This window comes from Hibiscus syriacus, unplaced genomic scaffold (genome assembly GCF_006381635.1).
Source record: "Hibiscus syriacus cultivar Baekdansim isolate YM2019G1 unplaced genomic scaffold, ASM638163v2 tig00004779_pilon, whole genome shotgun sequence".
Lineage (NCBI taxonomy): Eukaryota > Viridiplantae > Streptophyta > Magnoliopsida > Malvales > Malvaceae > Hibiscus > Hibiscus syriacus.
Genome location: NW_024062030.1, coordinates 1,028,217 through 1,055,538, shown reverse-complemented (window position 1 = coordinate 1,055,538; position 27,322 = coordinate 1,028,217). Strand labels below are relative to the sequence as shown.

The following is a 27,322-nucleotide window of genomic DNA, read 5'->3' as shown; positions in this document are numbered from 1 at the left end:
GGATACGAGTCTGAAATGTCACATTGACTTTTTAAAACAATATTCTTACAAAATAACAGAACATTTGGACTTATATTAAGAAAATACGATAATATACTGTTGAATTATGTTTCACTATAACAAATTTAAGGTAAAAATGTTTTTATGAATAGTACTATACTGTATGAATAATATCGATATTGTTTAAATAGTACATTGAACAGTAATGACCAATGCTATAGTGTACCGATGCACTTGCTAAAGTGTAGATGCACAAAATCATCGAATTTAAAATGTGTATCGATGCACTGCTACAGTGTACCGATGCACTGCTACAGTGTACCGATGCACTGCTACAGTGTACCGATACACTGCTACAGTAATTTCGGTCAAACATATATAAAACTCATAAAAACTTAAACTTTTATCACTATAAAGTTACCATTTACCTAAATACGTTTAAAACATTATCAAACTCGATCAGAGCATACATACTTATCGACTTTGTTTACATGCCAACCTATTTATTACAGATCAAGACATACTGTGTAATTTACTTCTGATCTGATCTTTGAGCAGAGATATGTTGTTCCTTTGAACTTAGTTTTGATCCTCCTGCTTTTTAGTACCTACGTGTAAATCACTTACACACTAAGTCATAGACTTAGTGAGGCATAATGATAATGTCATAATGATATGAAATGTAATGAAATCACATATTTAATCCATGCAAATTACATAACCTTGTATCTTACTCATAATCTGATCAAATTAAACATCATGAATTCATATAATAAGTTCACTAGCCCATGATAACATACTGAGAACCTGAGGTATGTGAGTACTGTGAGGTTGTGCACTATGCTTTCACCACAACTTGTATAAATCGCACTGAAATGCCACGTAGAATTGCACCGTAGTGCCATATAAATTGTCCATAAGGACTACATAGAAATTCATTAAGAATCATATACATATACTAAAAATCAAGTAGGTGTCTCAAAATACCTCATACATGTTCCAAAGAATACATATATGTCCCGAAGGACCACGTAGAATTGTCCCGAAGGACCGCGTAAACCCTCTACTCTTGGCATGCCAACTATACCTATAGTTCTCATCTACATAACATGGGATTTCACAATTCACATTGTTTATATCTCGTTGACATGTACATTCTTACATTTATCACATAGCTCGTGTAACTTTTCAAACATATTCAATTAGAATATTGTCACATAATGCATATAATATGAATTCATGTCATGTATCATAATATGGAATGTAATCATGTATCAAAGTATTGAATATAGACTTATCACAAGTCTAGAACTGAATATACTATTATATTCATGTTATACATATGCACTCACCTATATTTCCTTGTCTTTCCCTCGATCAATCTTACTTGTCACTTGTTCCGGAACTCGTTTAGGCTTTGTATCTACATAAATATAATTTTCAAGATGATTATCAGAAGCCTAAACCTTATACTTCGATGTTATTAACTTAAATTAATTTAATAAGCCAAATTCCTAATTTCCTTTAGGAGTGTACCGATGCACTATGGGTGTATCGGTACACAAATTAGGTTCAAAATTCTCATGCATCGAAACACCCCTTAATGTATCGATGCACCTTCAAAATTGGTCCTAGTGAATCAGTACCCATTCATAGTGTACCGATGCACCCTGCCCAGACTTTTTCACCCGAAAATTCATCAACTCTTCACTAAATTTTCTCATATAAAACCCCTTTCATACCACTAAACTCAACTACAACCATTTTAACTAACTTTCATCATTCCAACAATTTATTATCTCCCATATATCATTCAGATTCTTAAAACTAAGAATCTTACTAAATTTTCCATGTAATCCAAATTTATTTCTAACACTTACAACTTCTTATTCACACATATGACAAGTCAAATTCAACTTCTAAATTCATTTATACATCCTTATTCAAAATATCACTTATCCACTTCTTAGCTTTAATCCTTCATAACTTACAAATCTTTGATTTCTATGACCTTTTTCATCTCCATCATGTTTCCTAAATCTTCCTTAATCAAAATCATACTTTAATCTTAAGGACTAACCAAAAGAAATTCAACTTACCTTGGCTTGGGTGCTTCACGTTGGAGGAGAAGAAGATGAAGAATAAATATTTGGAAACATTGTTTCCCAAAACATGCTCCACATGGGTATTAAAATACTCAATAATTATTATTTAATTATTTTCTTTGTTCAATGACCTATTTGCCTTTTGACTCTCTCTTCATTTACTAAACTATCCTATATAAAATATTTCAATTAATTCCTTCATCTTTTCAATTTATCAAATATTGTCACTAAATTTTTAAAATTTCACACTTTGGTCACTAACCTGGTATTGAGGATGTTACAGAAGACGTCACATTATGTAACTGAGAAGCAATCTGCAAACTACCAAATTAACCAACAAACTTTTCATGCCAAGGTTTTAACTTATAACCTGAGACATTGCAGCATCAAGAAAAGGGTTTACATCTTTTGGCCCTGGGGTTGGACCAGAAAGAAGTTGAGTTGACATCGCAACAAGCATGAAGTTGAGCAACTCCTGGTGTATAAGGGACGTCGTAGGAATTGCGAGGAAAATAGTGTAATATTAGGAGAAAATTAGGCAGAAATGCCAATGTAAAAAAATGCATTATTAAACCCTGGTGTACCTTACATTTATTGTACCAATAAAGGTAAGCACATTATGCATTACAAGATTCTCAATCTTTTGATCTGCACATTAGAAATAAAAATCAGGTCATGACGTAATTCATCGGTAAGTAACAACTTGTCAAGATACTTATTTACAAACTTCAATTCCAAAACTCACGAACAGATAAGGATGAAGAGCCAAATAGTTACAGATTTACCAGTCAGGAAATCCTTAGGCACCGATTCATTTTCATGAAGAGACAAGCGTAACTCCTTCATGTTGTCAGTCTATGAATTCTCAACTATGTACTTTAAAAAACAGATGAAATATACACTGCATTAATGGCCTTCAAATAAACAGGAGATGGAGCACCAGATGTTAGAATTGCCTCTTGTAAACACCATGAAAGGTGAATCAAAATCTTTGCAAGGTGCCTGGTGTGGTGGTTGTTTAGAGCTACACATGAAGGATCCACCACAAATAGACAAAGTAAGCATGATTGTGAGTATTGGAAACAAAACGAATGTTCTTCAATTAGTAACCGTGTACTTTAAAAGAGAAAAAAGCCGCTAGGAGTTATAATTTTAGAAAATGCCTCTCATAACTTTAGCGTTGAAGTTGGAAATTGATCAATTCACGCAGCTTTGTTTTGTTAAGTTTGGAAGTTGAGTACAGCTCTACATTAACCTTTGGCAGGTAGGGCTGTAAAAAGTTGACCCAACCTGCAAAACTGACTGAAACCGACCCGAGTAAAAATTGTTTTTGACCTGTACTGTGACGATCTGAAACCGACTCAAGTCAAAACTGGTGTTGACCTGAACCCGATTTGGACCTGGAAATTGTGGATCCGAACCCGACCTGCATCCGACCTGAACTCGAATGGAACCGAAAATATGATACCCGAACTCGAACTGCATCCGACTGATATGAACCCGAACCCGAGATTGACCTGGTAAATAACTGGTATTACCCGACCTGTTTTCAACCTGACTTGTTTTCAACTTGACATGTTTTTAACCTGACCTGTTTTTAACCTAACCTGTTTTTAACCTGACCTGTAAATGATCCGACTTGTTAATGATCTGATCTGATATTTACCTGACTTATATATTACCATGAAAATCTTATAAATTATCAGTTTTTTAGCTTATGATGTAATTAAAATATTAATATGATTACTTTTTAAATATTATAATAAAATATTTATTATGATACTTATATTAATAAATAGACATATTATATAAAATTATTTAAATGTAAATTAGATAAAACATTATTAATAATGCAAAAGGAAAATTAATATAGTTTAATTTATATAAATTATATATTTTAATTTATATAAAGAAAAAATAATATTAATAATAAAAGTATTTATTATGTAACATATATTAATCGTTTACATTAATAATATAAATAATTTTGGCAATAAAATAATAATTAAATTAATAATAACTGAATGTTAATATTAAACATGATTAATAAATAAATTGATAATAGCTGAATATTAATTAAATTATGAGCATCACACAACAATATTTACAATCACTAAATTAAATTTAAATATTATCTTATTGTACTTGATTTTATTAAATTATATTAATTAAGTTAAAATATTCATAAATCTAATTTACTTTTAATGTGAAAATTAATTAATAATTTAAGTATAACTTAACTTGAAATTTTAAAATAAAAATATATTAATTAAAATAATGAACTTATTAAATATTTGAAATTTGAATAACATTACAAATACTAAAACAAAAAAATTATAAATGAAATTAATTTTATTATACTCGAAAACACTAAAATTACAATAAAATCAACTAAACAAAACAAATTTATGTTGAAATAAATGCTCTCAAATCTTATAGCTAAAGTTTTACAAGGCTAAAAGCATGACTATATTATCAGAAATATCATCATCGAGCCTTTATACCAAAATGTTTAATTATAGGCAACTTTCTAGCTTTAAAAGTCAAAATGTCACCATCATAATTCCACATGAATAACTATTTAGATAAGAATTTATAAGGTTCAAAAATTGATTTGAGTCACACCAACAACAATAATTTACAAGGCATCAATGAGTAATAGGCAGCAGCAACCGGCAAGCATCAATGTACCAATTCATCAAGCATTATTGCATCAATTCAACAAGCATCCTGCATTAAGAAAACATACAATCAGTGATAAAGCCAAAGGGAATTCGATGACCAACAGTGCCAAACATTTCCGACTTTACCAAACCCTTACAAATATCAAGTAGAAACAAACAATATCAAACAGAAGCAAACAATATAAAATAGAATAATGCAAAATCAAGCACCAAATATTGTTTCTTGCAAGGCACCCTACAAAAAAAATTATTAATGAACTATTTGAAACTTTTATTAAATAAACATAATAAATATAAAATATTAAGTTACCTTTGAAGGGAATAAATAAGACATAATCTCCAATTCTAATAGTTTTAGGGACCATTAAACACCCTAAAAATTTAAAAGAAAAATTAAATATTCTCTTTTCAAATAATAATGAAAAAATTATGGAAAAGGTGAGTTATCATTAAATAGTTATATGTAGGCAATAACACATTTTATTTTCTTCTAATGCTTTATGCTATGAACAATTAAAATGTTACTTCTGTGCAATTGAGTTGAAGAATATGAAATGGTTTTAGCTTACACTGCCCCAAGATGCACATCACCATGGTTGCAATGACCCGAAACACCATAGCTATCAAATGTAATAATCTGAAAAATAATTGATGCACATAAAAAAATAACAATACGTAGCTCCACAAACATATTGCCAAAGCAACAAATCTAAAAGAACAATAATAATAATAAAGGTTCAAGTTTCTTATTTCTAAATAATTGATCCCAGTGACTAAACTATATCATATAAGAATTGCAAATACCAGTGTACTTCCACATATTCATTTAAGACTACGACAAACAATATACAAGAAATCAAACAAGCTAAAAGATTAATCATTTCACAGAATTGGTTTCATGCTAATTTGCCCGAACAGATTCATAATTTTACCAGAAAGCAATAAACTTGGATTACCTGCCTTATAGGTTCTGGCACACGAAATTTGAATGTCATATTTACAATTAAAAAAATCCAAATTAACCCAGTTGCAAAGAGCCTTAAGTGTATCAGAAACATCCAGTTGGTTGCAACGTCAAGAACAGAAATCGTTATTCTAAACTGGTGAAATAGTTTGAACCAATGTCCTTGGTTTCTCTGACAATTAAAAAAACTACTTTGGAACAAAAAATGGGTACCAGATCCAAATATCTATCACTAATAATCAAACAAATCAAAATCAAGGGAAGAAACTTCACCGCCAAAAGAATTAAAGAGAGAAGATTTACATGAAGAATCTAACCTTACCCAGAAAGTTAAAAAGATAAACGGATCTCCACCGCTCCTTTAGAAATAGCCAAAACAGGGAACAATAAAGAGATTATTAGTAACGAAAGAGAACAAACGTTGTTTGGAAGCAGAGAAAATCGGAGAGAGAGTGTGAGAATAGGGCGAGAGGGGGTTAAAATAACCGGGCGGACTCAACGAGTGGCAAGAGAACATAGAAGGGTAATCGTTGTCTTCAAATCCTCCAGAACCGAGTTCAACTGAGCCTGCAACACATATCCCTTACTGACCCGTGTTCGGCAACTTTTGGATGCTGAGTGGGGAAGAAGAGGCAAAACGAGGGAAACATAATTTTGGATGATGAGCGGGGAAGAATAGAGACCGAAAATAAAGGAGGGAGGGTTTGGCGGGAAGAGGCGGGAGAAAATGATATTTATAATTAATATTAAAATAATTATATATAATTAATATTAACTTATATTAATATAATATAGTTTATAATTTGTAATTAATATTAATATAAAATATAGTCTATAAAATTAATATTAATATAAACTATATGTTATAAATTATATTGTATAGTTTATAAACTATATACTATATTAATATAAATTATAGTTAAGATAATTAACATTAATATAAACTATAGTTTATAAATTATATACAATAGGTTATAAAGTATAAACTATATAGTACACTAATATAAACTATTGCTTATAAACTATAGGTTACATATAATTTATATAACTTATAAATAGATTGTTTATATAAATATATTATAGGTTATATATATAGTTTATATATGCTATACATAGTTTATGCATACATATACTATAAGTTACATATATAGTTTACATGTATACATATACTATAGGTTACACATATTAACTATTATTTATGTACAATGTTTAGGGTTTAAGGTTTAGGGTTTAAGGTTCGGTGTTTAGTTAGGGTTTAGGGTTTTTATCAACTAAATACTTTATTACTTAATATAATTTATGCATAGTGTTTCTATAAACTATATATATATATATATATATATATATATATTCTATAGATTACTTATATTAGTTATACATACATATATATACTATATTAATATAAATTATAATTTATAAACTATATATTTTATACATATATAATTCATATATATATATTAATATTAATATAAGTTATATTTTTTAAACTATATACTTTTTATAGTTTATACATATATAGTTTATATACATAGTTTATATATAGTTTATATATAAACTTATATTATATATATATATATATATTATAATTTTGTTTTCAATTTTTTAAACGAATGCAATTTTTTAAATATAGTGTTTGTAGTTCACTAATAAACTATATATATAGTTAATATGTAAACTATAGTTCATATGTAAATTACATAGGTAAGGGTTAAGGTTTAAGATTTAAAGTTTAGGATTTAGAGTTTAGGGTAATAGGTTTAGGGTTATATAATATATACTTTATTAATTTATATAGTTTATGCATATTGTTTCTATAAACTATATAAGTAATTTACTTTATATGATATATATATATACTATACATAGTTTATACATACATGTACTATAAGTTACATATATAGTTTACATTACATGTATACATATACTATAAGTTACATATATAGTTTACATTGCATGTATACACATACTATAAGTTACATATATTAACTATTGTTTATAGACTATAGGTTAATGTTATATATATAATTTATATAATCTATTGTTTATATAAACTATATATGAATTATCAAATGTATCTATATATATATAGTTTATAATGTTTAGGATTTAGGGTTTATGTTTCAGGGTATAGGGTTTAAGATTTTTATAAACTATATAATTTATTATTTTATATAGTTTATGCATAGTGTTTTTAATATATATATATATATATATATATTCTATATATTAGTTATACATACATATATACTATATTAATATAAATTATAACATATAAATTATATAGTTTATATAGTTTATACATATATAGTTTTATATATATATACTATATTAATATAAATAATAGTTTATAAACTATATACTTTTTATAGTTTATACATATATAGTTTATATATATAGTTCACATAAACATAATTTATATATATAGCTTATAATAATAATATAGTTTATAATATAAATATAGTTTATAATTTTATATACATAGTTTATATATAGAGTGCACATAAATATAATTTATATATAGTTTATAATAATTATATAGTTTATACATAATTTTATATTATATATATTATATTTTTTCAATTTTTTGAATGAATGCAAGTTAGTATATTTTTCATTTATTTTGATTTAACCCTTTTGTGTTTTTAATTTATTTCAATTTTAAGTCTCTAACTTTTATATGTATTCAATTTAGTCATTAAATTTATATTTGCATATTCCATTGTTAGTTGTTATTTATTTATATTTTTGTAACTGACCCATAATTTTTTAAATGTGTTTAATTTAGTCCTTTTTTATATTAATTTAAACCTCACATTTTAAATTTATTTCGATTTAGTCCCTTACCTATGTGTGTTGTTTAATTTATATTTTAAGATTTTATTTGTAATTTTACATTCTTCAAATTTGTCATTAAATTTATTGTTTTTACAAAATTGATCCATGAATATTAATTTTTCTCTAATTTTACTCGAAATCATATACAATTACAACTTCCAATTCAACAATCACGAAATATGACAAAATAATTAATCTAAAAAAATAAAAAAGACCCGACCTGAACTCAATCTGTATCCGATAAACATACGACCTGAATTTTATCTGTCAATGATGTGACCCGATCTGAACGAGATCCGACTGAAGTCAACCCGAACTTGAATTAACCTGGTCTTTATCTGCTTCGGACCTGAATTGTTTTTACCTGAACTGACATCGATCCGAATTGAAAATTACCCGACCTGAACTCGATCTGGATCTGGTGTCAAATCAACCTGAAAATAACCCGAACTGATTTGACCTAACCTGAACCCGATCTGAATCTGGTGTCAAATCAACCTGAATTGACATGTACCCGATTTTACCCGACCTACCAAGATCCAACTGAAACCTGTCCGATTACCTGATTTTAGAAAATGTCTCTCATAACTTTAGCGTTGAAGTTGGAAATTGATCATTTCACGCAAGCTTTGTTTTGTTAAGTTTGGAAGTTGAGTACAGCTCTACATTAACCTTTGGCAGGGAACAAGTCGACCAGCACACTACCATGTTCTTAGGGACGAAAACAATTTTACCGCAGATGGAATTTAGTCTTGAGAAAATAAACTTAGTGACAAAAAATCCCAGATAATATATGATTTTGATCAACTTTTTTTGGATTTGCGAAAATGACCAACAAAATCGCAATCCGATCTCTAATTCGCATTGCGATCTCCACTATCGCAAATTCGCGTTGCATTTCGCGTTGCGATAGTTGAAAATCGCGTTGCGATTTTCCATTTCGTGTTGCGATTTTCCATTTCGCGTTGCAAACGTGAATTTGAGATAGTGGAGATCGCAATGCGAATTAGAGATCGCATTGCGATTTTCTTGGTCATTTTCGCAAATCCAAAAAAAGTTGATCAAAATCGTATATTATCTAAGATTTTTGGTCACTGAAGTTATTTTCTCTTCAGTCTTTAACAAACAACCTCTGCTACACGTATGCAAGGTGCACACGCTCGGCTCCGTTGGTGAGTTTTTTGTGTTATTAGCTATTTTTGGGATCAAACTTGTGTCATTCATTTGGACAATAATGTGGATGTTATAGCCAGTCGTAATAAGGGTCTAGAATGTTCGGTCAAGAATCCAGAAGCGGCCACGTTTATGGTTCATGCAAAGACACCACAAACGTCCTTTCACTTTTTGCCTTTTAACTCAGTGTTGTGGTAATAAAATAGTCCACGTCAGCAACATCAACCATGTGTGGACAACTGTCTCACGTGACTCAATCACTTTTTAGAATTAGATACAAAGCTACGTGGATCCATAAATATCCACCACCCTCTTCTCCCAACCTAGTCTATTTAACCTAAAGCTGCTATACTGCTTCTACCCATCATAATTCAAAGCATTGTCTCCTGCTTTTTTCTCCATTAAAGCTTCACTTTAATACTCGCTAGCAATCTCTTGGGTTCTTTCTTTGTTCTAGAAACTGTGTACTTTGAAGAAAATGGCCGCTTCAAGTGTCATGCAAATGCAATCCCTCTTTCTGGCAAGCTCCATGACTGGCCTTGCTAACAGGAGTCGGATGATTCCTTTACACAACGTTAAACCCACGCCTCGTTTTCATAGGAATGCCAATGTCCAGGTTCGCTGCTTGGCGGAGGTAAGTTCCAAGTTTCTGTGTTTACTAATACTAGTTTTAGGGTTTGTTGCAGGAAGCATTTGTTTACTGTCACTAGTTTTAGGGTTTATAGCTTAACATTTGGGGTTTGTTGCAGGAAGATGAAAGGAAGGTGCAAACACCTGAGCAGAAGCGGAACCCAAGCCCTGCTTCGAAAGCGAGCATCAAATTCTCCGATGTGTTCGCGTTCAGTGGACCTGCACCGGAGAGGATCAACGGTAGGTTGGCGATGGTTGGGTTTGTTGCAGCGTTGGCGGTGGAGTTATCCAAGGGTGAAGATCTGTTTACACAGATATCGGACGGTGGGGTCCCGTTGTTCGTTGGAACAAGCATCCTTTTCTCCCTTGCATCTTTGGTTCCGTTGTTTCAAGGCGTAACGGCCGAGTCGAAATCGGGCGATATCATGAGTTCGGATGCCGAGTTGTTGAACGGGAGATTGGCTATGCTGGGACTTGTTGCCTTGGCACTCACCGAATATGTCAAGGGTGGAACCCTGGTGTAATTTTTTTCCAGTCTTTGTTCTTAAAGTGGGAATATATAATCTCCGTAGCCTTGTAATTTCGTAAAATAGAAATATATTGAAGTTCCTTCTCCGTTAAAGCTTGTAAATTTCAGGATTCAAGAAGCTTTGGAATAACTAAATTACGCTAATACAAGTCATTTTCTTAAGCTAAAAAAATAAATCTATTCACAATAATGGATCCACCATTTGTCTAGGCGTACACGTATCTATATTAAAATTTATTTTTTTTAATTGTGTCAATGAGTCTTGAAATAAATAATTTCGTAAAATAGAAATCTATTCAATTTTCTACTCCGTTGAGGCTTGTAAATTTCAGGATTCAACAAGCTTTGGAATAACTAAATTAAGCTATTACAAATCATTTCTGAAGCAAAAAAAAAGTTAAATCTATTCACAGTAAGGAAATGAGAATTACTTGTACAATACCGAGATGATGTAAGATTTAAGAATATAATAAATTAAGAGGTTTTAGGGAAATTTTTAGAAAATTAGAGATTGTGAGAATAATAAAAAATTAAAGATTCTAGAGCTTTTTATTTTGATAAAAAAAAGAATACCAATAATACATTTTCTGCTATTTTTTATCTTTTCATGTATTTACGAAATACACCACAAACCGTACATGCATAGCGCAAGCGTATGGTATAAAATGCCTTTTCTTTTTTTACGGATCAAACAGAACTCGGTGTTCGTTTAACTCACCATTTAGATTTATATTCGGTTCTTCGTAGTAAATCTGTTTCTGCAAAATAGTTAATGAAAAACATGAGTTAAAGTCTGATGCACCAACCGGTAGAGTAGAATATGTTGAAAGAATCATTCATATAAAAGGAACTCTACCACGTAGTCACATAATTAGCTAACGAAACTTAAAACAAGATCCAATACTTACATCGGCGTGCAGATCAACAGGGAACAAATTTATAGCATCTGCATTGAAACTGAATCCGCTGAAAAGAAAACGGGGCAGAGCATGGATCGGCCATCAGAGATAAGCGATAATCATATGCAGGGTACAATCTTAAATGTAAAACATTTAAGGTAAATTCTTTGTGTAAGGTTCGGATTATTACCAGCAGGATAAGACGAGCTGCCAAACATATGGAATAAAGAACTCCTCCGGATGACTCTCTTGTTCATATGAGAAGTGTAACTGAGTGAATATCTGTCGATATAGGACCAAAATAAATTGAAATGAAGCAACAGCCATACTTGATAATGAAATGATTTAGTGTGTCAACGGGTGTGGGTTTGAGTGAGTACTTTGCAATTCAAAAATTAAGCAATATCGTCGTGTAATTTTACCTTCATCCCGTCACCTCGCCAAGATCGACAATTATTAATTATGAACAGGAGAACTTTTTCTACAGACCATTCACCATCCATTCTTTGGGAGTCCATACGACTGTTGAAAAAAATCCAATACCTATAAAAGCCAAAACAATCAAAAAGCATGTTTTTTTTTTTGGGGAGGGGGACATTAGGAAATCTTAGAGCATTGAAACGATGGTCTGAACTCTGAACTGCTTCTTCAAGAACAAAGAAATGGAAGATCAAATAATGAGTTTCATCATATAAACCCGAAGAGCATACATTATATATATTTTCAAGGAGCTCAGCAAAGCGAGGATGGTTCCTGAACGGTTGAAAGACTTCCTGTCTGTGCATAATGGCATAGACAACCTGCACAAATCCACATCTTCATAATTGTTGCTGAAATGGAATGCATACAAGATTATCACACATGCAACTTCGATAAAAGATATACCTCAGGATTCCGCAGCAGTGCATATGTCAAAATTGCATTTAATATTTATAGGACAATTCTCAAGAAGTCGGTATAAATTTGCAACTCTGCAGACTGCAACGAGAGAAATAAATATTATTTTAGGATGGCAAAACTCACGACATAATGGATTCAAAAAAAATATTTTACGAGATGATGCACTGGGTAGATTAATTGCTCGAATGGGGTAAATTCTACAGTGGCAACATAGGTCGCCATGCACGCCCGGCGTCCTTATAGGTCGCCATGCACGCCCGGCGTCCTTATAGGTCGCCATGCACGCCCGGCGTCCATCATTATTTGCCCTGGTTCTTTGCCCGCTGTTGCTCGCTGATGCTGCTTTGGTGCCCGCTGTTGCTCGCTGATGCTGCTTTGGTGCTATGCATGGGCCATGCACGAGGCATGGGATAGGTAGCATGCGCTTTGTTCACGTGGTCTGATCTCGGCAAACCTCTGCATGGGCCATGCACCAAGGATGACCAAGGATCGGTTCATGCATGGGGCACTCGGGGCGACCAAGGATCGGTTCTAGGTTGCCGGCGACATGGTAGGTCGCCATGGAGTCCCGACGACATGGTAGGTCGCCATGGAGTCCCGACGACATGGTAGGTCGCCATGGAGTCCCTACGACATGGTAGGTGGTAGGGTAGGTGGTAGGTCGCCATGGAGTCTCCATAGCTGTGAGATTCCTGCATCGCGACCAAGCTTTAACTGTAGCACTCATGCATGCAACGACCAAGCTTTAACTGTATCACTCATGCATGCGTTGCATCCATAGCTAGCTGGGAGATTCCTGCATCCGTAACTGCATGCGTTGCATCCATAGCTGTATGATTGCAGCGTTAATTTAGCTGTTAAATACAGCAAATATTGCTGTTCAATTGAAGACTTTCAATGCGCAATAGTTATACGATTCAATCCTAATAATATTTTATTCAATAGTCAAATTTTAAAGACTTTGTACAACGATTTTTTGCTTTATATAAATGATATGGGGTTTAGGATAGAAGCAGAAGAACAACCAGGAGTATAAGCATAAGCACATATAAACTTTGCCGAGAGAAGCAAAAGGAAGAAGAAGAAAATAAGATAAAGGATCAAACATAGTTTGTGAGGTAATTTTTTATTGTTTAATTTAGTTTATTATATGAAATTATTAGTTTGTTAGTTTAGGGTTTAGGGTAAAACTAAAATCTAGTTAATTAGTTTGTTAGTATAAATTATTAGTTGGTTAGTTTAAGTTATATATTATATAAAAAAAATTAGTTAATTAGTTAATTAGTTTAAGTTATTAAATATAAAAAAATATTAATTAATTTGTTAGTGTCTTTAAACATATATTAGATTCTTCATTGAAGTTGAAGTTATATTATAAAAAAATTAATTAGTGCTTAATTAGTGTGTTATTTTAACTAAGTTATATTATAATAAAGAAATAGTTTATTAGTTTAAGTTATATTATATATTAGATTATATAAAATTAATTTGTGGGAGCTATTGCTGTTTAAATAAATTAAACGGTTTACACATACAGGGCATTATTCCACAACATTTGCCCATGTTGAAATTGATTCGAATAAAGAAACAAAGAAGGAAAAGAAAGGAAAGGAGGAAGGCATAAATACGTGAGTAATTTATTATTTTTTGTTGTCTATTTTTTGTTGTTGTGTATGTGTAAATTAGTTAGATAGTAAGTTTATATTAGATTATATAAACTAATTTGTGCGAGATAATTTTTGTTTAAAAAAAATATTGTGTTTAAAATATTTAGTGTTGTTTAAAAAAAATATATTTGTTTTTTTATATTGTATGTGTAAATTAGTAAGGAGTAAAAATTAATTGAATGAAATAATCCGGCCAACGCATTATTACGATATTTTGCCTAACAAATTTGTTTGATATTTTTAAAAAATAAAAAAAATTATCAAACTAATCATGATTATTAGTAATAATAACTAAATAATTAGTATCAAATCTAAATCATTAAATATTTATAATAAATAATTATTAGTAATCATGACTAAATCATATTATTATTAAATCATTAAATATCAAATCATTAGATTAATAATAATTATTAAAGCATTATTAATAATATTAGTAATTAATCAATTAATCAAGTTAAATAACAAATTTTATTTGATCATTAATATAATATAATAGTATATTATATTATATTTAATGATTTAATGTTTTATGAAATTATCTTATCTAATATTTTAATATAAATTAATTTATTTTTTTATTTGTAGAGAAAATGAGCAACAACTTTTTCACGATTGTCCATTATAATGGACAGATTATGGAAAATGAGGTCGGAGTAGCTTTTCAGTCTGAAAAACCAATAAATATGATGTTCAAAAAAGACATCACATTTATAGAAATGAAGCATAAGATATAAAGAAAAATTCGAGCTGCAGTTGATGGTTTGAGGTATAGGTTTATGATATGCCCCAACCCAGTCAGATATGCTGCAGTTCCACTTGAAGAAGATGATGATATTGGAACCATGGTTGGATTACATGAGTCAACCAATATAGCAGTTATTGAGTTATTTGTTGATGTGCGTAACATATGTGATGTTCCTGGGTCATCAAGAGGTGTGGCTCAAATCCATCTGAAATGGCTTTATATAGTCAGTTTGAGGAGCCGACGTACAGGTTCCCGAACAGTTTTATGGCACTATTGGAAAGTGTAAATGAAGTCGGGGGGACATCTGCAACAGCAGAGTATGAGACGAGAAACATATCGAAATTGGTTGTTAATATTGACGGTGAAAATCGATGGGGAGAAATTCACGATGATTCAAGCGAAGATGAAGAAACCGAAGAACCCGTTTTGGGCGACGACGAAAATATTTTTGGTGGAGGTGCAATTGATGAAGTTCCGGCACCGTATGAAGCTACTCCTCACATGTACGAGATAGACTATGATGCAATGAGGGCACCTGAATTCCCAGACATGCCACATTTACCTCCGTACCAAATGACTGAATCATTCGATAATTCTGGTGAATTTTCAGTTGGGGTGCAATTCAGAGGAAAAAATGAAGCTACGTTGGCGATTAAAGAGTACTGCATCAAATTCCATGTTGATGTCCATGTTGCAGAGTCCAACCAGAAAACCCTATACGCAAAGTGTGTAAAATATGGCCCAGAGTGCAAGTGGAAGATCAGAGTGTCGAAAAATCAAAGGCACGATGTTTGGGTCATCACGAGGTACAATGGTTCGCACACATGTTTGCGAAACTCCATCGAACAAGACCACCGACTATTGGACTCCGATGTAATATGTGAATACGTGAAGGCGATGGTTGAAAATGATCCAAGGATATCTTGTTCAGTGTTAGTTGCATCTATTCGAAGCCAATTTGGATATCAAGTAAAAATATGGCAAGGTGTGGAATGCGAAAATGAAGGCAATGAAGTTGACGTATGGAGATTGGGATACATCGTACAATGAGCTACCACATTTGCTACAAGCAATGAAGCGATTTATCCCAGGAACTATAGTGAAGTCTCAAACCATGCCCGCATATGACGAAGAAGGTCAACTTCTGCCAGGAAAGAAAATATTTCATAGACTATTTTGGGCATTCAAGGCATGTATTGAAGGATTTCCATTTTGCAAACGTATGATCCAAGTAGATGGTACGTGGTTGTATGGTCAATATAGGCATGTACTTTTGATGGCAGTTGCTCAAGATGGTGAGCGAAATATCTTCCCAATTGCATTCGCCATTGTTGAGGGAGAGACAACAGAGGCTTGGGATTTCTTTCTGACCAATCTACGTCAATATTTCGTTCGTGAAGATGGAGTTTGCTTGATATCCGATAGAGGAACAGGTATTTTGGCGGCAATTGAACGACCAGGAAGTCGTTGGATACCTCCGTATGCATATCCGACATTTTGTATCCGTCATATTGGCAAGAATAGTATCGACCAGTTTCATAACGCACATATTCGTAGCGAGATAGTCAGCATGGGTAAGTTTTAATTTCAATATTTGTGTATTTTTTACGTGGTTTTTTAATTGCGGTTTAACACAATATTATGGAACAGGATACGAACTACGTCGACCAAATTTTGACAAGAGATTGGAGAATTTGAAGGTATTTTACGATGATCAGCGTGTTTGGAAGTGGGCTTCAAAAATACCGCGGGAAAAATGGTCGCAAGCATATGATGAAGGTCGGAGATACGGACATATGACCACAAACCTTGTTGAGGCCATTAATTCGGTACTAAAAGGTACACGCCATCTCCCAATAGCGAGTGTGGTGAAAGAGACGTACTTTAGACTGGGTAAAGTTTGGTCGGACAAAGGCAAGGAAATTGAGAGTCTCATAAATAGAGGTAAAACTCGGGCTCCTACAGTGGTGGAATCAATGGAAGCAAATGAGCGATTGGCAACATCAATGGTTGTTCATAATTTCGACCGAGTTGGTCATACTTTTGTCGTGTCGTGCATACGTCGTAACGTCGGAGGAGAAGACCAAACATTTAGAGTTGATTTACGACACAAATGGTGTGATTGTGGTCGTTTTCAGGCATGGAAATATCCATGTGCTCATGCAGTCGCTGCATGTATGTATGCTGGTGTAAGCGCATACACTTATGTTGATGAATGCTTCCACCTACGTAGGATATTAAATGTCTACAGCTATGTGTTCAGACAGATCCCGAATGAATCATATTGGCCCAAAAAGGATCATGATGAATGGCTACCAAATCCAATGCTTCGCAGAAGTCCAAAGGGTCGACCTGAGTCCACTCGAATTCATACCAGTATGGATTTTCATGCTAAAGAGAGAGGTCAAGCAAAGAGATGCGGATTATGTAGGGGTGAAGGCCATTCAAAAAACAATTGTCCTAATTTACCAAGATATAGGTCTCATCATTAGTAATCATATATGTATTTCTATGTATTTATTAATCATTATAAAAATGATTTAATAATGATTTAAATATTTAATGATTTGATGATTTAGTAATGATTTGATAATAATCATTATAGTATTGATTTGATAATAATCATTATAATAATGATTTAGTAATAATCATTATAAAAATGATTTAATAATGATTTAAATATTTAATGATTTGATGATTTAGTAATGATTTGATAATAATCATTATAATAATGATTTTATAATAATTATTTAGTTATTATTTAGTAATTATTTATAATAATGATTTAATACTAATGATTTAATAATTATTACTAATAATTATAGAATACTAACAAATGAGTGTACAAGTGTGGATTACTGAGTTTAAATTTATACATAGTCGAATTTATTAATGATTTTTAAATATTTAATGATTTGATACTAATGATTTACTAATTATTATTAATAAGGATTTATTGTTAATATTTAATTATTTGATACTAATGATTTAAAATAGTTGATTTACTAAATATTTAATTATTTGATACTAGTAATGATTTGATACTAAACATCATTGTTAAGGTTAAAAAAAGTAGTCTAATTTCAATAAATAATTTGTAATAAATAGCAAAAGAGTTTACAATTGTTGTCGATGTCGGGGTATTGTTGAATGATAATGTCGGGGCGGACGTCTGATACGTTGTGGCCGTTGTGGCTCAGGAGTATTGTACCCATCCCCCTCATTCATTGGGGGTATTTGAACTGTCATGTGTTCAAAGTCATACGTCGACGAAAACGTAGGAGAATAGATGGGTGCCTCAGGCTGCACAAACTCTGGTATGTATGCCGGGCCAGTAGAATCATCAACTGCGTGATGCAACGATTGTGGTGCGCTATTATCCACATCGGTCATTTCCGCTTCAGTTTGTAGAGATGAACTCCCACTCCCACTCGGTAGAGAGTATTCAGCTTTACCAAATCTTTTCTTAAACCTCAAAAATTGTCGCCTCTCTACTATTGTTGTGAGGAACGACTTTCCATTATCCAAAAAATAAGCAAGGTAAGCCGAAGTCTCAAAATTAAAGTCGGCATCTTGAATGGCGTCAAGAGTTGGCATGAATGAAGCCCTATTGTTCCAAGCATTAATGTAGGTTGCATGCTTCTCAACCCAATTAACGCTTTCTTTACGACGACCATCAAATCTGTGCAGGTCGTCATGCGTCTCAACCCAATTCACTGGACGACGACCATCTAAGTTTTGGAGGAGGTCATGATCCCATGGACTCCGCGGAATAGGTTGGTGGAAGTGGAATTGCCTCAGCACTCTATCCCCAAATTGGATCTCAACAAAAGCAAAATTGATCAATGGTGTAACAGCACACCAATATTGAAACCCATCTAAAATATCGTGCGGTATCAACACAAATAATTCTTCATTCATGTATGGTCTCCAATTAAACTGTAAAATTACAAAAACAATAAAATTTATTTAAATCAGATAATATAGTTAATTTAAATAATAATTAAAAAATACAAATTATGCATACCTCCTTTTTGGCCTTAATGTCGATCTTCAACCTGAACTCTTTAATGTTGTTGTGCACCAACCCTGTGCCTTCAATTTTATGCCTCCATCTGTATATCAATCAAAACAAAAATAGAGACATTTTGTTCAATAATTTTAATCAAAATAAATATTTTTTAATTAATATTTTATATTAAAATAGAGGATTCATATTACCTTCCGGCAAGTGGAAAGTCAACCGCAGTCCGACTAATCGGTGTCAAAAACGGAAGTCTATGCCAAGCTCATGATTGTAGCAGCAACAGACATCCACCGATTTCTACTGTATTATTATCATTCACGACTAATGACGCCTTGCACATCTCACGATACAAGAACGCCAATATCGCCGAACCCCAGCTATATTGCCTACAATTCTCAAAATTTGTTAAAAAAAGAAGATACTGAGTGTGAACATAACTACCGGATTTATCAGGCATCAAAATTCCCCCAATCAATTGTAATATATATGCTCGTGTTGCATATATAATTTCGTGCTCCGTACTATTTGATTGAAGTTGAAATTCATTCTTCAACCATGACAACCTCACCCGCCACCCTTTACACTCTGGTGGTACGGGCGCTTTCCCAAGAAACAAGTTGCAAAGTTGTTCCACCTTATTAAACTCATGTGACATTACCACCGGCATCCCATTAGTTTGGACCCCGAGTTGCATTGCCACATCCTCCAAAGTTATCGTGCATTCGCCACACGGCAAATGAAACGTGTGCGTTTCTGGTCTCCAACGTTTAATCAACGCACTGATCAAACCTGGGACCAACTTGTAATCTCGCACAAATGTGATATACCAAAATCCAGCCTCTTGCAAATTTTCTTCTATTAGTGGGTGTGGCTTGGGCACTTTATGTAGTCGAAGACGAAGGACTCGCTGCTCGTCCTCCTACAATTAAATATTTCAAAAAAATTATCACAATCATAAATAATATTCAAATATTTATTAATTATAATTCATTAAACAAATATTTTATTCACCATTATTCCCAAATGACTTGAAATATGTTCATTGTCAAGCCTCAACAGTGGAATTTGGTCAGCCATTGGAATGAATCTGTAAAAAAAAATTAAACAACAATATTTAAAAAATCATTTAATATAACCTAATATAAACTAACTAACTAATTTACAACACTAAACTTTAATATAATAACTTATAATATAATAAACTAATAAACTAACAAACTAAACTTTTTAAAATATAAGTTAAACGTAAACGCTAAACCCTTAAACAACTAATAAAATATTCTTCTATATAACTAAAACTAACTAATAAACTATTTTTTCATTATAATATACTACTAATAAACTTACTAACTAATTTTTTATATAATATAAATTCAACAAACAAAATATAACTTAACTATTTAACTAACACAAACTAATTAAATAATTTTTTTATATAACTAACTATTAACAAAACAAACTAATTAATTATTTTTTAACTATATAACTATCAAACATATACTAATTAATTAAATAATTTTTAATTTATGTATACTATAACTTAAATTAACAATCATATAACCCTAAACTAACAAACTAATTAGCTTCTTTTTGTTTTACCCTAAACCCTAAACTAACAAATTAAACATTTATAATAATAAACTAATTTAAATATAAAAAAATTTACCTTATCTCCCTTTCTTCTTCTTACTTTCCTTTCTCCCTTTCTTTCTTTCCTTTCTCCCTTTCTTTCTTTCTCGGCTGCAATCTCTTCTAACTTTCTTCTGCAATCTCTTCTCCCTTTCTTTCTTTCTTTTATAACCGGCTGCCTCAATTATTTCACCAACCGGCTGCCTCAATTATTTCACCAATAATTGTACAATTGCAGCTATGATATTTCACGCAGCAATGGTTCAATTATTGTACCAATTATTTCACATGCATTGGCTCAAATGGTTCACATGGTTTCATTGGGAGCTGTAGGCATGCAGCATGCAGCGGGGAGCACGTGAAGGAATCTAATTGAACCAATTATTTCACATGCATTGGCTCAAATGGTTCACATGGTTTCATTGGGAGCTGTAGGCATGCAGCATGCAGCGGGGAGCACGTGAAGGAATCTATGTGGCTGTGCATGGATGATGGGAATGGCGCCGGGACTACATGGCGACCTACAAGGTCGCCGGGACTACATGGCGACCTACAAGGTCGCCGGGACTACATGGCGACCTACAAGGTCGCCTAGGCTGCATGGCGACCTCTCTATTCCAGGACTGCATGGCGACCTCGCATGGCGACCTCTCCCCATTGGCTCGTATGGCTCGTATGTCACCCTGTATGTCGCCTGGATTGCATGGCGTCCTACAAGATCGCCTGGATTGCATGGCGTCCTATGATCACTGTAGAATTCACCCCATTCCAAGAATTAATCTGGAATGTGCACCATATCGTGAAAAAAAAAATTCGAGAACATTATCTCGTGAATTCACCCTATTTAAGATACACGTAATTTTTTTACAAAGGGCTATATCACATGCCAAAATGAGGACAGTTACCATATCTTCCACAAGGCCGTCTACTGTTGAGATGGTTTTGGTTTGCAATTTATCATCCCTTACCTCTACCAATTTGTTATACCTAAACTCCCAACACATTTACAGTAACAGTTAGGAAAACAGTGCTGACATAAAATATCTATGAATCATTGTTACTCCCAACGCAAGTATGTTCAATTTTTCCAAGTTTTCCCATGCATTTGAAGGGTCCCATAACCATGTCCAAATAAGCATCAAGATAAGAGTTTAGAGTTGAAGACTGGTACTTTCAAGCAAAATGAAGAGTTGTGCAACATAGGAAACATTCATCAAAGAATCAAGGAAGTGCTATGGTAAAAAAAAGTGGTCTAAATATAAATGACTTACTTGCATGAAAGCATATAGAAGAGGCTGACTAGTCTCTGAGAAGCATATGCACTCAAGTGATGAACATGAGGTGCCATATTTGCCAACATTGCAAGACAAGTAGTATGAAGATAGACATCCTGTTCATTCATAAAAGAAAAAAAGAATCAACTCATAATTAACACATTATTAACAGATATAGAACCCATGCAATCAACTATTACAGTCCTAAATCTGGAAACTAACATATGAAGATAGAAATCCAGCCACTCAACAATGTTTTCCTGGAGTGTGCTTCACTAAACATAACATAATCCAGTAAGAATTTATTATACTTTGAGCCATACCCGCAACTTTGACAAGTTAAAAAGATAAACGGATCTCCACCGCTCCTTTAGAAATAGCCAAAACAGGGAACAATAAAGAGATTATTAGTAACGAAAGAGAACAAACGTTGTTTGGAAGCAGAGAAAATCGGAGAGAGAGAGTGAGAATAGGGCGAGAGGGGGTTAAAATAACCGGGCGGACTCAGCGAGTGGCAAGAGAACAGAGAAGGGTAATCGTTGTCTTTAAATCCTCCAGAACCGAGTTCAACTGAGCCTGCAACTCATATCCCTTATTGACCCGTGTTCGGCAACTTTTGGATGCTGAGTGGGGAAGAAGAGGCAAAACGAGGGAAACATAATTTTGGATGATGAGCGGGGAAGAATAGAGACCGAAAATAAAGGAGGGAGGGTTTGGCGGGAAGAGGCGGGAGAAAATGATATTTATAATTAATATTAAAATAATTATATATTATAATTAATATTAACTTATATTAATATAATATAGTTTATAATTTGTAATTAATATTAATATAAAATATAGTCTATAAAATTAATATTAATATAAACTATATGTTATAAATTATATTGTATAGTTTATAAACTATATACTATATTAATATAAATTATAGTTAAGATAATTAACATTAATATAAACTATAGTTTATAAATTATATACAATAGGTTATAAAGTATAAACTATATAGTACACTAATATAAACTATTGCTTATAAACTATAGGTTACATATATAATTTATATAACTTATAAATAGATTGTTTATATAAATATATTATAGGTTATATATATAGTTTATATATGCTATACATAGTTTATGCATACATATACTATAAGTTACATATATAGTTTACATGTATACATATACTATAGGTTACACATATTAACTATTATTTATGTACAATGTTTAGGGTTTAAGGTTTAGGGTTTAAGGTTCGGTGTTTAGTTAGGGTTTAGGGTTTTTATCAACTAAATACTTTATTACTTAATATAATTTATGCATAGTGTTTCTATAAACTATATATATATATATATTCTATAGATTACTTATATTAGTTATACATACATATATATACTATATTAATATAAATTATAATTTATAAACTATATATTTTATACATATATAATTCATATATATATATTAATATTAATATAAGTTATATTTTATAAACTATATACTTTTTATAGTTTATACATATATAGTTTATATACATAGTTTATATATATAGTTTATATATAAACTTATATTATATATATATATATATATATATATATATATATATTATAATTTTGTTTTCAATTTTTTAAACGAATGCAATTTTTTAAATATAGTGTTTGTAGTTCACTAATAAACTATATATATAGTTAATATGTAAACTATAGTTCATATGTAAATTACATAGGTAAGGGTTAAGGTTTAAGATTTAAAGTTTAGGATTTAGAGTTTAGGGTAATAGGTTTAGGGTTATATAATATATACTTTATTAATTTATATAGTTTATGCATATTGTTTCTATAAACTATATAAGTAATTTACTTTATATGATATATAGATATATACTATACATAGTTTATACATACATGTACTATAAGTTACATATATAGTTTACATTACATGTATACATATACTATAAGTTACATATATAGTTTACATTGCATGTATACACATACTATAAGTTACATATATTAACTATTGTTTATAGACTATAGGTTAATGTTATATATATAATTTATATAATCTATTGTTTATATAAACTATATATGAATTATCAAATGTATCTATATATATATAGTTTATAATGTTTAGGATTTAGGGTTTATGTTTCAGGGTATAGGGTTTAAGCATATTTTTATTATATATATATATATATATATATATTAGTTATACATACATATATATACTATATTAATATAAATTATAACATATAAATTATATAGTTTATATAGTTTATACATATATAGTTATATATATATATACTATATTAATATAAATAATAGTTTATAAACTATATACTTTTTATAGTTTATACATATATAGTTTATATATATAGTTCACATAAACATAATTTATATATATAGCTTATAATAATAATATAGTTTATAATATAAATATAGTTTATAATTTTATATACATAGTTTATATATAGAGTGCACATAAATATAATTTATATATAGTTTATAATAATTATATAGTTTATACATAATTTTATATTATATATATTATATTTTTTCAATTTTTTGAATGAATGTAAGTTAGTATATTTTTCATTTATTTTGATTTAACCCTTTTGTGTTTTTAATTTATTTCAATTTTAAGTCTCTAACTTTTATATGTATTCAATTTAGTCATTAAATTTATATTTGCATATTCCATTGTTAGTTGTTATTTATTTATATTTTTGTAACTGACCCATAATTTTTTAAATGTGTTTAATTTAGTCCTTTTTTATATTAATTTAAACCTCACATTTTAAATTTATTTTGATTTAGTCCCTTACCTATGTGTGTTGTTTAATTTATATTTTAAGATTTTATTTGTAATTTTACATTCTTCAAATTTGTCATTAAATTTATTGTTTTTCCAAAATTGATCCATGAATATTAATTTTTCTCTAATTTTACTCGAAATCATATACAATTACAACTTCCAATTCAACAATCACGAAATATGACAAAATAATTAATCTAAAAAAATAAAAATGACCCGACCTGAACTCAATCTGTATCCGATAAACATCCGACCTGAATTTTATCTGTCAATGATGTGACCCGATCTGAACGAGATCCGACTGAAGTCAACCTGAACTTGAATTAACCTGGTCTTTATCTGCTTCGGACCTAAATTGTTTTTACATGAACTGACATCGATCCGAACTGAAAATTACCCGACCTGAACCCGATCTGGATCTGATTTCAAATCAACCTGAAAATAACCCGAACTGATTTGACATGACCTGAACCTGATCTGGATCTGATGTCAAATCAACCTGAATTGATCTGTACTCAATTTTACCCGACCTACCAAGATCTGACTGAAACCTGCCCGATTACCTGATTTTAGAAAATGCCTCTCATAACTTTAGCGTTGAAGTTGGAAATTGATCAATTCACGCAGCTTTGTTTTGTTAAGTTTGGAAGTTGAGTACAGCTCTACATTAACCTTTGGCAGGGAACAAGTCGACCAGCACACTACCATGTTCTTAGGGACGAAAACAATTTTACCGCAGATGGAATTCAGTCTTTAACAAACAACCTCTGCTACACGTATGCAAGGTGCACACGCTCGGTCTCCGTTGGTGAGGTTTTTTGTGTTATTAGCATATTTTTGGGATCAAACTTGTGTCATTCATTTGGACAATAATGTGGATGTTATAGCCAGTCGTAATAAGGGTCTAGAATGTTCGGTCAAGAATCCAGAAGCGGCCACGTTTATGGTTCATGCAAAGACACCACAAACGTCCTTTCACTTTTTGCCTTTTAACTCAGTGTTGTGGTAATAAAATAGTCCACGTCAGCAACATCAACCATGTGTGGACAACTGTCTCACGTGACTCAATCACTTTTTAGAATTAGATACAAAGCTACGTGGATCCATAAATATCCACCACCCTCTTCTCCCAACCTAGTCTATTTAACCTAAAGCTGCTATACTGCTTCTACCCATCATAATTCAAAGCATTGTCTCCTGCTTTTTTCTCCATTAAAGCTTCACTTTAATACTCGCTAGCAATCTCTTGGGTTCTTTCTTTGTTCTAGAAACTGTGTACTTTGAAGAAAATGGCCGCTTCAAGTGTCATGCAAATGCAATCCCTCTTTCTGGCAAGCTCCATGACTGGCCTTGCTAACAGGAGTCGGATGATTCCTTTACACAACGTTAAACCCACGCCTCGTTTTCATAGGAATGCCAATGTCCAGGTTCGCTGCTTGGCGGAGGTAAGTTCCAAGTTTCTGTGTTTACTAATACTAGTTTTAGGGTTTGTTGCAGGAAGCATTTGTTTACTGTCACTAGTTTTAGGGTTTATAGCTTAACATTTGGGGTTTGTTGCAGGAAGATGAAAGGAAGGTGCAAACACCTGAGCAGAAGCGGAACCCAAGCCCTGCTTCGAAAGCGAGCATCAAATTCTCCGATGTGTTCGCGTTCAGTGGACCTGCACCGGAGAGGATCAACGGTAGGTTGGCGATGGTTGGGTTTGTTGCAGCGTTGGCGGTGGAGTTATCCAAGGGTGAAGATCTGTTTACACAGATATCGGACGGTGGGGTCCCGTTGTTCGTTGGAACAAGCATCCTTTTCTCCCTTGCATCTTTGGTTCCGTTGTTTCAAGGCGTAACGGCCGAGTCGAAATCGGGCGATATCATGAGTTCGGATGCCGAGTTGTTGAACGGGAGATTGGCTATGCTGGGACTTGTTGCCTTGGCACTCACCGAATATGTCAAGGGTGGAACCCTGGTGTAATTTTTTTCCAGTCTTTGTTCTTAAAGTGGGAATATATAATCTCCGTAGCCTTGTAATTTCGTAAAATAGAAATATATTGAAGTTCCTTCTCCGTTAAAGCTTGTAAATTTCAGGATTCAAGAAGCTTTGGAATAACTAAATTACGCTAATACAAGTCATTTTCTTAAGCTAAAAAAATAAATCTATTCACAATAATGGATCCACCATTTGTCTAGGCGTACACGTATCTATATTAAAATTTATTTATTTTAATTGTGTCAATGAGTTTTGAAATAAATAATTTCGTAAAATAGAAATCTATTCAATTTTCTACTCCGTTGAGGCTTGTAAATTTCAGGATTCAACAAGCTTTGGAATAACTAAATTAAGCTATTACAAATCATTTCTGAAGCAAAAAAAAAGTTAAATCTATTCACAGTAAGGAAATGAGACTTACTTGTACAATACCGAGATGATGTAAGATTTAAGAATATAATAAATTAAGAGGTT

General features: G+C 31.8%; 3 protein-coding genes across 3 annotated transcripts; 2 read left to right on the top strand and 1 right to left on the bottom strand.

Annotated features, from left to right (window-relative positions):
- Positions 1-10,129: 10,129 nt before the first annotated feature.
- LOC120198724 (early light-induced protein 1, chloroplastic-like) lies at positions 10,130-11,006 on the top strand. Its single transcript, XM_039200008.1, has 2 exons — positions 10,130-10,395; positions 10,511-11,006. The coding sequence occupies exons 1-2, from the start codon at positions 10,240-10,242 to the stop codon at positions 10,913-10,915; spliced, it is 561 nt and encodes a 186-aa protein (XP_039055939.1). The 5' UTR covers positions 10,130-10,239; the 3' UTR covers positions 10,916-11,006.
- A 513-nt stretch (positions 11,007-11,519) lies between these two features.
- LOC120198726 (dymeclin-like) lies at positions 11,520-21,794 on the bottom strand. Its single transcript, XM_039200011.1, has 7 exons — positions 21,696-21,794; positions 12,705-12,797; positions 12,530-12,619; positions 12,242-12,362; positions 12,010-12,101; positions 11,829-11,886; positions 11,520-11,678 (listed from the first exon to the last, which is right to left on the bottom strand). Exons 2-7 carry the CDS (start codon positions 12,725-12,727, stop codon positions 11,601-11,603), a joined length of 462 nt encoding a protein of 153 aa, XP_039055942.1. The 5' UTR covers positions 12,728-12,797; positions 21,696-21,794; the 3' UTR covers positions 11,520-11,600.
- A 4,253-nt stretch (positions 21,795-26,047) lies between these two features.
- On the top strand, positions 26,048-26,924 carry LOC120198725 (early light-induced protein 1, chloroplastic-like). Its single transcript, XM_039200010.1, has 2 exons — positions 26,048-26,313; positions 26,429-26,924. The coding sequence occupies exons 1-2, from the start codon at positions 26,158-26,160 to the stop codon at positions 26,831-26,833; spliced, it is 561 nt and encodes a 186-aa protein (XP_039055941.1). The 5' UTR covers positions 26,048-26,157; the 3' UTR covers positions 26,834-26,924.
- The last annotated feature ends 398 nt before the right edge of the window (positions 26,925-27,322 follow it).